This window comes from Rana temporaria, chromosome 2 (assembly GCF_905171775.1).
Source record: "Rana temporaria chromosome 2, aRanTem1.1, whole genome shotgun sequence".
In the NCBI taxonomy this organism is placed as follows: Eukaryota; Metazoa; Chordata; class Amphibia; order Anura; family Ranidae; genus Rana; species Rana temporaria.
Window position 1 is genome coordinate 201,958,275 of NC_053490.1, and position 14,950 is coordinate 201,973,224.

At 41.4% G+C, this 14,950-nt stretch overlaps 1 protein-coding gene across 3 annotated transcripts in view; it reads right to left on the reverse strand.

Moving 5' to 3' along the window:
- The window catches only part of ADPRHL1 (ADP-ribosylhydrolase like 1), a 67,580-nt gene that overhangs the window by 28,281 nt on the left and 24,349 nt on the right, over positions 1 to 14,950 (reverse strand). For all 3 annotated transcript variants that reach the window (XM_040336254.1, XM_040336255.1, XM_040336256.1), the window contains exons 3-5: positions 12,648 to 12,773; positions 3,781 to 3,921; positions 2,939 to 3,066 (exon numbers count right to left, since the gene is read on the reverse strand). In XM_040336254.1, coding sequence (XP_040192188.1) covers positions 2,939 to 3,066; positions 3,781 to 3,921; positions 12,648 to 12,773 — 395 coding nt within the window. The remainder of the gene's footprint in view (positions 1 to 2,938; positions 3,067 to 3,780; positions 3,922 to 12,647; positions 12,774 to 14,950) is intronic.

Genomic DNA, 14,950 nt, shown 5'->3' on the forward strand with positions numbered 1-14,950 from the left:
TACCAGGACACGCCCATCCTGTGGAATTCAAAACACTCGTTATATTGCAATAAAGAGGTACGAGCGGCAGCACTAGAAGAGCTAGCAAATTATATGCAAACTTGGGTGCCAGGATGCACTGCCAACATGGTGAAGGATAAACTTGCCAACCTCAGAAGCACATACAGGAGAGCATACAAAGCTAATAAAATCAAAAAATCGGGAGCAGCAGCAAGACAAGCAAAGGAACCCAAACTGTGGTATTATAAACAGATGGCTTTTTTGCGGGACGAAATGGAAGGCAGGAAAACGATGTCCAGTCTTTCTTCCAACCTTTCCTCCATGCTACCTTCCAGCGGACATTCCCCAGATGACCACAGCCCTGCAGAGTCGGAGGAAGAGGGCCTGGCTGACAGAGATGCAGATCTGCCACCCTTCGATGAGGAGGTATAGTAGTTTCCTCTATATTTATGGCCTAAATAATTCTTGGTGGATTAATGATTAGATATTGAAAAAAAAAAACCAAGCTGGAAAAAAACAAACAAAAAGGTGTACAGACAAATAGGTGTCAGGGATGACAACTGCAGGGGTCAGAAGTAGAGTGTATTCAAGTAATAATGAACAGAAAATACTGAACGAAAAACATGAAAATGAGTGTGGTTTTATTTAGCGAAATTGTAAAAAAATTCCTTTTTTTTACACACAGGAAGAAGAGATCAGCCAGGAGGTGGCAGATCCTCAGGTGTCTGTCAGCCAGGAGGAGGCCGGGGTCAGTGGCAGCCAGGAGGAGGCCGGGGTCAGTGGCAGCCAGGAGGAGGCCGGGGTCAGTGGCAGCCAGGAGGAGGCCGGGGTCAGTGGCAGCCAGGAGGAGGCTGGGCCCAGTGGCCTGCAGCAGGTCCACCCGGCCAGGAGAACCACCACCAGCCAGTCTTCTCCCCCCCAGGTGAGGCCATCAGGCCGAAGGAGGCAGTTGAGGCCTGTGGAGGAGGCAAGCCTCCGCATGATCCAGGAGGCAAGCGCCATCATGAGGGCCCCCCTCAACCCCACAGAGGCCTTCAGTGCCTCATTGGCCCATGATTTAAATGAAGGGGAGGAGGACCAGAGAAGACTGGCAAAGGCCCTGATGAACCAGGTACTTTGGTGGATGCAGAGGGGCCTGCTGACCCCAGACACTGGGCTATGTGACCCGGCCCGGCTTGCGGAACACCATCCTCCTGCTGCCACATCAACCCCACCTGCAAGACCCCGTGTTCGATCCGCTGGAAGGCTGCCTGGAGGGAAGGCTGGAAAGAGGAGGAAACGTTGATTTTCTGCCTTCCATTTCCTTCCACATAAAGGACATCTTGTTTGTACTACCACAGTTTGGGTTCCTTTGTTTGTGTGCTGCTGCTTAATATTTTTGTGTTTGGCTCCTGAGGCTTGGAAGTTTATCCTTCACCATGTTGGAAATGCAAGTTTGCATATAGTTTGCTATCTATTCTAGTGCTGCCGTTCTTTTTATTTTTTTGTGATGACATTTGCCAGAATAAAAGGCCTTTTGCTTTCATTTGAAAACATGTCTATTGTTTGATATACTGTGGGGATTATTAGGCAGCAAACCTTTAATAAATATACAATGGGTAATTTACAAAGGACACACTCCTTGGGGGGGGGGGGGGACATTTGGTGTGCCAACATGGTTTAATATTCTCTAATGAAACACCAAAAAAAAAAAAAATAAATTAAAAATACATGTAAAAAAAAAATAGTTTAAATGGTGACATAACTAGAAACAAAAAAAGAAATTAAAAAAATGCACATTCCTTTACAAAAATGAATACTCTAAATTATGGAGGACCACCAACCAAAACACACGTCTGGCATAGAAAACATTATTAAAGGATTACATCACAAGCAAGAAATGTGACATTTCAGTATGGGACAACTCTATTGAAATTGCATCAGCAAGAGAACGGGGTTATTCTAGCAAGAGAAGAATTAATAAAACGAGGCTTTAAAATGTGGTTTAGTGCGCCTTTTTAAGACATTGTTCTCTTGCTAGAATAAAAGGTTTCTAATGACGAATGTGCCATATCCCAAAGAAACGCGAGTTTTACCTGAACGAGCGCTCCCGTCTCCTCATTTGGACTGAGCATGCGCGGGGTTTTTGTACGCTGCTTTTGTGTACAGACGACCGAACATGTCTGACGGACACGATTCCAGCAGACTGTTTTAAAGCAAGACCAGGAAACAGTTGTTCGTTGGAAAACGGTCTGGCCGACGATTGTTTGCTGGAATTCTGTACGTTACTGCCTACACACGAACGAACATGTCCGCTGAAACTGGTCCGCGGACCAGTTTCAGCAGACATGTTTGGTCGTGAGTACGAGGCCTAAGACTAGCCCATCTGGAACCAACAACCATGTCACGTTCAAAGTCACATAAATCCCTTTTCTTCCCCATTCTGATGCTCAGTTTGAACTTCAGCAAGTCCTCTTCACAACATCTAGATACCTAAATGCATTAAGTAGCTGCCATGTGATTGGCTGATTAGCAATTTGTGTTACCAAGTAATTGAACAGATGTACCTAATAAAGTGACCGGTGAGTGTATTTTGTACAAATACAGGATCATAACAATAACTGCCTGCTTAATGCTTAAAGTGGAAGTAAACCCTCCTATCGTTTTCAGGCAAGGAAGCTGCCATCTTGGCCTCGGTTTAATCTTCAGCTGCCGTGATGTTGCACATGTGATCAGTGATGACACCAGCCATTGGATAGTTTGACTGTTGAGAGCACAACCAATGGGAGTGTTACATTTCCGGCTAGTGCCGGAAATGTAACTGTTTTTTGAAACTGTTAAATAGATGGGTTTACTTACGCTTTAATTGTGCCCAAAGATATTTTAATGCAACAAAACAATACAGAATCAAGAACAACATGAAGAATTGAATAAGCAATGTCCTACACATTAAGCTTACTTTATCTCTCTCGTCAGCATCATACTTATCGGGAAAATTGGGCTTGGTCGTGTTGTCTTCTTCTATTTCTCTCTCTTCCAGATAAAACTGCCATTTGGCTTCAAAATAAAACCAGTGCTCTTGGTACTCTAAATAGATACGGGTTAGAGAAAAGGTATCATTCTTAGGAATGTTAGACACGATAAAGTAGAAAATATTATTTGTCTTGGTTATAAAACTAATAAAAGTACCATTAGTGAAAAATCAATATGTGACTGTAAATTTGTAAAAATCTTCTATAAAAAACTATTAGAAGTAAAAACTACCATTGTTGCTATGGTAAAGCACAGCAATGAAATATTTGGCAGGCCAGAAAATATTTATGTATTTGGTTAAGCTTCAGGAAATGTAGGGACACCATTCTAACACTATTGCCAAATCTGTAGAGAACCGTGCGTGCATATATGGGATGTTTGCCACCACAGACATCAGGAGTCCCATGTTGTTAGCCTGGACCTCTGTGCAAAATTTTATACAAACATGGCACCAATATTTTCTTGTTTTTCAGAATATTTTGGCATAATGAAAGGACTCTTTGTTAGGAAAATGGCACAATGACAACATTACACAAAGATACAACATATTGGAAAGCGACTGTATATCAGTTAATAGAGAACATACTAAGCATTTTAACAACAGTTGTACCTAAAGATTAGAACTGGCAACAGCTTATTCAATAAAGCAGCGCAAAAAAAAAAAGTGTAGTGATCCCTATACTGAAGTCAAATTATTTTACAAATTGTTTATAAATGATTGCTGTTAGTTACAATAATTTTGTTATTAATGTTTTTTTCATTTTTTACCTGCCATGTGACGTATAGTTTTCTTACAGTACTCTTCAGCCATGGGGACGACCTTCAGCATTTCTCTTCCCCACTGTACTAAGGGTTTTCCTTGTAGGGCGTATGAGGCAAACAAGGCGGTGCAGAGTGACCCCAGGAACCCTATATTAACAGTGTCCAATAATTACTTTTATAGGATACATACAGTTTAAATATATTTTGACATTTAAATCATGACATACAGTACCTGCAAAATTTCTCCAAACCTAAAGTTAGTTGAATCAAAATCACTATCTTGGAACAAGCACAATATATTACTTTTCCCAAAATTACTTTTGTCACACAGTATTTGTGCAGTGTTCTTTCAAATGCATTTTTTTGAAAAAATACTCTTTAATTAATAAAAAAAAAAACACAATATATACAACAATTTTTGGTAAAATATGAAAGATGATGTTATGCCGAGTAAATAGATCTCAACATGTCATGCTTTAAAATTGCACCCGCACCGAATGGTGACAAACTACGGTACTTCAAAATCTACATCTTCTACTACCACTTCTACTCAACTTTTTACAGGTTACCTGTTTAGAGTTAAATAGGAGGTCTAGTGCTAGAATTATTGCTCTTGCTCTAACATTTGTGGCGATACCTCAGGCCTCGTCGTAAAAGACACATCGTTTTCCTCGACGAGTTCCTTGTCAGGCTTGTCGAGAATCTTGACAAGCTTTCTTTGCGTACACACTGTCAAGACAGAATCTCGTCGTTCTCAAATGCGGTGACGTACAACACGTACTACGGCACTATAAAGGGGAAGTTCGATTCCAATGGCACAACCCTTGGGGCTTATTTTACTTATCTCATGCTACTGCGTGTTAAGTAAAAGATTGGTAAGAGACGATTTGCGCTTTTCAGTCTGTTACAGCGTGACAAATGTGCTATCTCCATTACGAACGCTACTTTTACCGAAGCATGCGCGGGTTTCTAAGCATACACACAAACGTGTTTCTCGTTGTAAACCAGCCCAACGAGAAACACTACGAGGAAATTGAGACTCCGGACGAGGAAAAAGAGAACTTGTTCTCTTTTTATCTCGTCGAGTTCCACGCCAGTTCCTTGACGAAAAACATACACACGACCGTTTTCCTCGGCAAAAAAGCTCTGCCTCCAAGTTTCTTGATGGATTCTGTCGAGGAAAACGGTCGTGTGTACGAGACCTCACATGTGTGGTGCAAACACTGTTTAAATATGCATGTGGGTGCTTTACTTTTTTTACTTTTAAACTGTCCTTTTAATTTTTTTTGTAATATAAATAAGGATGACAGATCCTCTTTATGCAGACCCCAAATCTCTCCTTACCCTTTAAAAGCAAAAGATCAAGAAAAAAAATGTTGGTCTTTTGCTTACAAAAAAAAAAAGGTTTACTTCTGCCCTAGACCAGAAGTGATGTCATGATGTCACTCCGGTCCTCCAAGGCCATAGAGGCGATGTGAGCATCTGAAAGCCATCCAGCGGCTAATGAGCCACTCAGACTGTTTTCATGAGAATGAGATTTTTGCCAAAACAGGTCTAGAATAGTTGAAGGAAGCTTCCATAATCTACAGGAGCCATTCGAAGCCCACTGTTCCATCAGAAACTACTAAACGAAAATGGCTTATTTTGCCTTCTATAGTGACTCCAATGGATGTTGCCAAAATGGAAACATTTCTCCCAAATCTCCTGATTTCAGGGAAATAAAAGCACATAATTTCACCCATCCCTAACCTTTTTCATCATTTAGGGGAATGTTTGCCATAATAGTAAAATTTCCCAAAAATCTTCAGGTTTGCTAAAATTTCAGCGAAGTAAAAATAGTTTGACTCATCTTTGTTCTTGTTTGTGTGCCTCCTTCTCCTCCATTCTTCTAATTGCTAGCGTACAAACTAAATATTAGATCACATTTATGTCCTCTGTCAAGTTCATCATTAGACTGAGGGTCATTTTCGTATTACCTCCTTACATACAAACATGTGTCCTGTGTAGCCTATCATATTTTATAACTAACATTTGCCTGTGTGAATTGTTTAACCTGCCAATATATTTGTAATGTTAGCCAACATTGAGAGCCAATCAGACTCTGCTGCATGAGCACATGCGAATCCACCACTAAAACCACTTTTAACAGATGCAGAGTTGCCCACAGTACAGAACACTACTGGGGTTATGGCAGCTAGCTGTGGCCATAACAACAGAATTTAACATCAAAATAATGACGTAAATGTATTGTGGGCGTTTGGCAATTGGTTAAAGTGAACTTACTGACAGTAGGAGAGAACAGAGTGAGCAGAAGAGTAAGCAGAGCATATCTATAGGGATTTCCTCAGAGGTAAACAAAAGTTTTTTTTTTTTTAATTCTCAAGTGGTTTGTGATTGTATATATATCGTCAGGAAAAGTAAATAGGACTTGAATGTGGCTTTTTACTGCTACACTCACTTTTTCCCCCCATTTTAGTTGCTTATTTATTTCTTGACTCCTGTCATAAGATATTCTGTCTGACTCTGCATTTAGTGAATGATTTAACACAGCAGGAGCTTTAACTGCAAGAAGATATCCTGCCAGAAGCTTTGTAATTGTATGTGCCTTGTAACCTGCTACTCATAGGATGTGCCAAGCCAAGAGATTAAAAGATTTCTTGTCAAGCACGTGTTTGGCTCATAATATTTTTGTGCAATGAGTAAGACTTACGTTGGCCTTATTTAAATAAAAAAATGTATAGACATGCTTCAAATAAAATAGTAATTCTATTACTCAGAGGTAAATGGGTATCCTAATATACATATACAGTATAAGCACAGAGTGGCTTAGTACTTCTGCCTTGCAGAATCGGGATCTTTAGTTTGAATGCTAGTCAGTATACTACCTACGTAGTGTTTGCATGTTCTCCCTATGCTTATGTAGTCCTATCACACTCCAAAGAAATGCTGGTAAGTTAATTGGCTTCAGTTCAAACTGGCCCTAGTATATGTTTATATATATATATATATATATATATATATATATATATATATATGCATGTGAGATAGGGAGCTTAGAGTGTAAACTCCTTAAAGAGGAGGTCCAGGAAAAAATAAAAGCCAGCAGCTACACATACTGCAGCTGCTGGCTTTTAATAAATGAACACTTACCTGTCCTGGAGTACAGCAATGTCGGTAGTAGGGTTCCCGGCGGGAAGCCGAAAGGCTACACGGCCGCTGCCAATGCGGGTAAGGGAACCCGGCAGTGTAGCCTTTTCGGCTTCACGCCAGGAACCCTACTGCGCATGCGCGAGGCTCCACTCCTCTCTCCTATTAGCCCGGCAGCCAGGGAAGGAGGAGGAGGGAGCCCCACAGTGAGGTCACAGCCAGACTCACGGAAATGGAAAAGTGGGAGGGGAGAAAGTGGTTAAGGATACCTGTCAGAGACAGGGAGGAATCCGATGAGCGGAATCCGATGAGCGGAAGTTCCACTTTAGGGTGGAGCTCCGCTTTAACCACTTGCCGATCGCTGCATGTACATTTACGTCAGCAGAATGGCGCCCTTGCCACATGCCGCGCACCCTTGCTGCATGCCGCGCACCCTTGCCGCGTGCTCATGAGCAGCCCATGGGTCCCGCAGACTCTTTGTGCGCCGGGTGCCCGTAATCGTCTCATGGAGCGGCAGAACGGGGAGATGCCTATGTAAACAAGTGGATTCCCCTGTTCTGCCTATTGACAGGACAGTGATCTACTGCTCCCTGTCATCGGTAGCAGTGATCACTGTCGATATACAAAGAAAAAGAGCCGCTGCTCCAGGTGTATAATATATATATAAATATATATCTTTGGTGTTATCACTTTGAACAATAAAAGGCAATCGGAAATTCCTGGATGTGCAGCCATTTATTTTCTTACAAGTGATCACTGTCGTGTCACTTGTAGCCCAGTCCCCTAACAGTTAGAATCACTCCCTAGGACACACTTAACCCCTTCATTGCGCCTAATGTTTAACTCCTTCCCTGCCAGTGTCATTTACACAACAATCAGTGCATTTGTATAGCACTGATCGCTGTATAAATGACAATTGTCCCAAAATAGCGCCAAAAGTGTCCGATGTGTCCACCATAATGTCGCAGTCACAATGTAAATCGCTGATCGCCACCATTACTAATAGAAAACTATTTATAAAAAAATTACATAAATCTATCCCCATTTTGTAGACGGTATAACTTTTGAGCAGACCAATCAATATACGCTTATTGTGATTTTTTTTAACCAAAAATATGTAGAAGAATACATATTGGCCTAAACTGAGAAAGAAATTTGTTTCATTATATATTTTTTGGGGATATTTATTATAGCAAAAAGTAAAAAATACTGCTTTTTTTTTCAAATTTGTTGCTCTTTTTTTATTTATAAAAATAAAATCTCCATAGGTGATCAAATACCACCAAAAGAGAGCTCTATTTGTGGGAAAAAGAGGACGTCAATTTTGTTTGGGAGCAACGTCACCCGACCGCGCAATTGTCAGTTAAAGCAACGCAGTGTCGTATCGCAGAAAATGGCCCGGTCATTGGGCAGCCAATACTTCTAAGGCTGAAGTGATTAAAGGACAGGGATTGATGTGAATGTGCAGTATGTAAAGCGCAATGTAAAATTGTCAACACTATATAAATACCTGTAATAAATAATTATTAATTTTGAGTAATCTGAACACTAATGCCTCGTACACATGATCGGAATTTCCGATGGAAAAAGTCAGACTGAATTTTTTCATCCAATATTCCGACTTTTTCAGTCGGAAATTCCGACAGAGTTAGAAAGAGAACATTTCTATCGGAAATTCTGTTCGTCTGTATGGAACTCCAACGGAGAAAAAAACATGCATTCTTGGAAACAATTCGACACATGCTTGGAAGCATTGAACTTCATTTTTCTAGGCTCGTCGTAGTGTTGTACGTCACCACATTTTTGATGGTCGGAATTTGGTGTGTCCGTGTGTATGCAAGACAGCTTGAACGGAATTCTGTTGGAAAAACCTGTCTTATTTATTATTCTGTTTATTATTGTATTATTATAGGGCATAAAACTTTACAATGGCATCATGCATACTTTACCAAGGGGAGAAAGGGAAATCTGTTTAGCCTGTAAGATCCCAAGACATCTCTACAGATATTATTATTATTATTATTATACAGGATTTATATAGCGCCAACAGTTTGCGCAGCGCTTTACATCAGGGAAGACAGTACAGTCACAATACAATTCAATACAGGAGGGATCAGAGGGCCCTGCTCGTTAGAGCTTACAATCTAGAATAGATATAATGATTCTTGCTAGAACAAATTACTTAATTACTTATATAGAAGAATTTAGTAAATGTTTGTGAACTATGGAAAAACGTACCTCATAAGAGCAATTCTGTGAAAGTCAGAAGAGCATAGACATGACAAATGAAGCATAGCATATTTGGCCATGTAACGGGAGTCACTTTTGGGCTCAGATTGAGCCAGGAAATAATGGACATATCTTGGATTACATGAGATGGGACAGTAATGATAATTCACAATGTATTGCAGGATATCTTGAAATATTACAGGTGGTTGATTCTGAACCCAACAGGTCAATAGGAGAGTGACTCATTCAATGTGGAACATAGACTGTTAAGGGGGTAATTAAGTCTGCTACTGTCATGTAAACTAGCCTTAGTCTGGCTTCTAAAGACCTTTTCATTGTGTGATGCTAATTAACACTGTTTGTGTGGATTTATATTGATGATAAATGTGTATTGTATAGCAGGTGAGAAAAGCTGGAGTCTTGATGTCTGACTTGTCAGCTGTAGCTAATTAGCTCATGTGGATTATATCGGTGCCTGAAAGTCTGACTAAAAATGTGTATTGGGCTCCTTGTGTCATGTTCTGGGTGGAGTTCAGTCATTTTTCATATTTGGTTGCTAACTGTATAAGAGCCTGAGTTTACCATTAAAAGTTCTATCTGTTTTGAACCAGAGAACAGAGCTGTGTGTCTCATTTTCTGGGGAATTCGTATGGGCCATGTTCATCTGCCGGATTGTGGAGTGTCGATAAGCTGTCGTGGGTTGGTGGAATGGAATATCGTAAATGGCGTTAACCCCTCACCATTACAGCCACATATTAAGATGACTTATTTTACATAGTGTGAAGACAACATCTTCAACTATTAAACCATCGTCTATACACATTGAGGGAGATTTACTAAAACTGGAGAGTGCAAAATCTGGTGCAGCTCTGCATAGACACCAATGAAAATAAAAATAAGGTCTGGTGTCACCCCTATAACACCTCCATCCCTAATATAATACATAAAAACATAGAAGTTGCCCTGGGACTTTGAGTGAGGTGAGAGAGGTTAAGCAAATATTCACATCAAGAGTAAAATAATCTCAGTTTATTGCAAAATGTTATCCAGACTTTCCAGTTTCTGCCACGTATGATAGTTTCACATGCTGTGGTAGCATGGATCTCTCGATGGGTCCCACTGGTCCTATGTTGAAGAAGGAAGTGTGACAAAGTCTGGAAGATAGTGAGTGTCTGTAGATTTCTTTGCAGGGTTCAAATTTCTTTGCATACTGAAGAGACTGTTTTCTTTAGTAAATCAACGCCTATGCCTCTGGGATTCTGTGTGGCCTTCCTACTCAGTCATTACATGCATGCCTCTACCCAATGCTTCAGCAGCTTATTCAAAGTAAACCCGAAATAAACATTGAGTGTTCCGTTTACTAAAACCTGAGAGTTCAAAATCTGGTGAAGTTGTGCATGGGGGCCAATCAGCTTCTAACTTCGGCTTGTTCAATTAAGCTTTGACCAAAAAAAAAAACAACTGAAACCTGGTTGGTATCTATGCAGAGCTGAACCAGATTTTTACTATCCCCAGTTTTTGTAAATCATCCACTGAGGCTGCTATTTCTGACCTTCTTCTGAAAATACTACTTGCCTAGCTGATATGCTGATCTTTTGGCTTTAATACTTTCATTGATCATGATCTTGAGTATATTGGGAAAGTGAAAGTAAAGCCTCGTACACACGCTTGGTTTACTCGGCAAGAACCATCAAGAAAACTGCTGGCAGAGCTTTCTTGGCGAGTATACCGTGCGTATGTACGAGGCTTTTAGGTTTCTCGTCAAGAAAACTGCCCAAAATCTTGACGAGAAAAATAGAGAACCTGCTCTCTATTTTCTCGTTGTGATTCTCGGCAGTGTTTTCCTGCCGAGAAACCCGAGAGTGTGTATACTTACCTCTTGCAGTTGAAACCTGCGCATGCTCGAAATTACTTTGAAGCATGCACGGTAGCTTCCTAGGCATAGGTCAGGTGCAGCAAGATGGCGGCGACAGCATCGAATGTGACGAGCGCATGCTCGTCGTACGCCATGACGTCACCGTGTTCTTGCCATTCAAAAGAACAGCGGTTCTTTTGAATGGAGTGTCTGTACACTCAGGCGGCAAGAGATTCTTGCCAAGAATCTCGTCAGGAAAAACAACGTTTTTTTCCTGACGAGATTATGGCCCGTGTGTATAGGGCTTTAGTGCAAATGTCCCAATCTGCATACAGGGGGTCCCCGACTTACGAACAAGTTAGGGACTTTAGGTTTGTTCTCAAGTCGAAAATGTTCGTAAGTCGGAAACAGCAATTACTTTGTTTTCCGATGTTCCGTCGAATGTGCCCGCCGTCGAAAATGGCCGGAAATGCCCGCGCATGCGCAGAACGGCAGATACATCCCATTCGTAAGTAAGAGTTGTTTGTAAGTCGGGCGTTCGTAAGTCGGGGACCCCCTGTATTTGTTTTCAGTCTGTGACTCAAAGTATTAAAGGAAGAGGGTCAACATGAAAATCAATTTAACAAGCAGTTCTGAGAGTCTGTGTGTGAAGAGAGTGGGGGGTGAAAAAAACCTACGCTGCTGCAGCAGACAGCTGTCCTCTAATAGTACCTGCTACATTTACATAACCTTTGTGTCGTGCCCACTTGGCGACAATGATCAATCTAGACACAAGGCCTCTTCTTTGGTGGAAAGAGCTAAGCCATACACCAGGGGTCAAGTCCTGGGGAAAAAAGTGTGGGAACTCCCACCCAAGATCCACTCCCCCACCAAAAAAAAAAAATGATACGCTCATATGCATAATTACTAAACCACATGTTTTTTTTGTTTTTTTTCGATCCACTGTACCTTAGTAATCCTTTATGTTACTGGCCGCTTCCTGTATATCGATTCATCGGGTAGTGTGCGGGTATTCCGTCACTTCCTCGATGCCGCAATCTCTCCTGGGAGCTTTTGTCATTGTTCCCAGGAGACATTGCGGAGGTCTGCGGCGAGTTATCGCGGGATTTAGAAAGAACAAGTTCTCGAGCTGGGCATCGCCTCTTAGTGAAGGATTGGCTCCGGCGGCTCGGCTGCTCTAGTCCTGCAAAGGGAACCGAGTTCCTGCTGTGAAAAAAGTGCAGGAACTCCGTTCCCACGCGTTCCCGCAGGACTTGAGCCCTGCCATACACTGAACCCAAACATAAGGGCAGAACCTTAATAGCCCCTTAAAAAAAAATTACTTTGAGCTTAGCAATATTTGGTGCATAAGCTCCATGGTATTAAACCCTTGACATATAACGGATGATTTACTAAAGGCAAACAGGTTGTTCACTTTGCAAGGAAATTTTGTTCCATAGCTTAATAAATTAACTGAAGCTCTGCTAACTTCCATCATCCAATCATGTGCAAGCAAAAATGCTGCTATTTTATTTTCCTTGTACGTGATTGGATTTTCTTTCAAAGTGAAAATTCACCACATTCACTAAGCTCTAAGGCAAATTCTCTTGTAAAGTGAACAGACTATTTGCCTTTAGCATATTAACCGCACAGAAAACATTACCTGTTGGATGGTTATGAGTCATCCTCCCACATTCAATGCTAACTTCAATCAAGGTTTCCAGCCTTTCTGGTTTCCAGTATTTCATCCCAATGCACATAGACTTAGTTGCTGCTCCAAATCCTGAACCTAAAACAAACCAAAATATATAAGTGAGTTTAAATTTATTTAAGGGAAAGAAATGCCTACATTTAACTCACTATACCTTTTATTAAAGTAATTGTAATATTTTTTTTTTACTTTTAAAATAATAAACATGTTAAACTTACCTGCTCTGTGCAATGGTTTTGTACAGAGCAGCCCCGATCCTCCTCTTTTGGTGGGTCCCCCCACTAGCGCACGGCTGCCTTCTGAATGCCCCCATAGTAAGCCACTTGCTATGGGGGCAATGGTGCAGGCTCGATCCTGAACCACACTGTGTGTGTCTATTGACATGCACAGTGTGGCTCGGCCCTGCCCCCTCCCTCGTCTCTGGATTTGTTTGACAGCAGCAGGAGCCATTGGCTCCCACTGCTCTCACTGAATCCAGCGAGGAGGAAGAGAGAGCAGCGCCACGGCTCTTGGGCACAGCGCTGGTTTAGGATCAGGCTCAAGAACGTATTTGGGGGGAGGGGGCAGGGGCATGTAAAATGTTACTTTAATGCAGAGAATGTACTTTAAGGTATCACTTTAAGGTTAGAAAATATATGTTCCACTTAAAGCCGTATATCCAAGAGCTGAACACCATATACAAAACCTGCATTAATGTATTATACTGATTGTGTAGTTGAAAATAATGCTAGTATAAAGTACCTTAATCTGCCTCTGTTAGTTTATTGCAATCACATCACAACAGGAAAATGCTGCCGTGTAAGCTAATCAAGACTCTATTGATTTGCATAGTGCTGTCGTCCTTGTATAAGAAGGGGCTAATACAGAGATAACCTCATCAATGTGCTGCTGTTCCTTGCCCAATAAACAGGCTGGGGGCAAGTAGGTGATACCACTGTATTTCCTAATCATAACAAAGAAATTGTGTCACCCTCTGAGCTATGCAGGTTTGTGTGAAATTAATTTGAAGGTAAAATAATTTAAGAACTATGGGCCAGATTCACAGCCAGGCGGCGCAGCGTAACGTAACCGATTTAGGTTACACTGCCGCAAATTTTCTGGCTAAGTGCCCGATCCACAAAGCACTTACCTGGAAATTTGCAGCGGTGTATCCTAAATCCGTCCGGCGCAAGGCGGGCCCAATCGAATGGGGCGAGTCCCATTTAAATTAGGCGTTGGACGTACTGCGCATGCTCCCGTCGCAAATTTCCTGACGTGCTTTGCTTGAAGTTATGACGCGCCGACGTTTTGTGAATCGCGACGGGTAAAAAAGACTTGCGCCAGGAAAAATAAAAAATTTAAAATAAATTTGAAAGCGACGCGGGAAAGACGGGTATACTTTTACATGGTGTACTAAGTTTACACTTTGTAAAAGGTACCCTATCTTTGCGACGGCAAACTAAGACTTGTGGCGACGTAACGACGGGAACATTTTTTCGTGGAATGCCCTAACTGCTAATTTGCATACCCGACGCTGGTTTACGACGCGAACTCCCCCCAGCGGCGGCCGCGGTACTGCATCCTAAGATCCGACAGTGTAAAACTATTACACCTGTCGGATCTTAGGGAAATCTATGCGTAACTGGTTCTATGAATCAGTCGCATAGATAGAAACAGGGATACGGCGGCGTATCAGCAGATACGCCGTCGTATCCCTTTTGTGAATCTGGCCTTATATCAGCTGCTTGGCCAGATATCAGCTTTAACTCCCAGCAGTAGCTACTGTATTTTAGTTTATCAATCAAAACCAAGAAATATTATACAATACACAGATCCTTACATACTATCACCTATCACTAAATTAGGCAACATATCAGGCTTTACAACCAACCTGGATACGTCAAAAGCCCTATACCTACCTAGCTACGGTATGTTAGTTTATCAATACAAACCAAGAAATATAATAAAATACTCACATACTCTCACCTATCACTAAATTAGTCATGTGAAGTCATGTTAATTAGTCAAGAGCCCTATACCTAACAAAATATACTAAACCTGAATGTAGTGCATCCTACCCCTTCATCTGGTGCAAAGACATTGGGGGTTATTTACTAAAGGCAAATCCATTTTGCACTGCATATGCACTTGAAAGTGCACCAAGTGCAGTCGCTGTAGATCTGAGGGGGACATGCAAGGAAAATAAAAAACAGCATTTTAGCTGGCAAATGATTGGATAATAAAATCAGCAGAGCTTCCCCTCATTTTAGATCTTC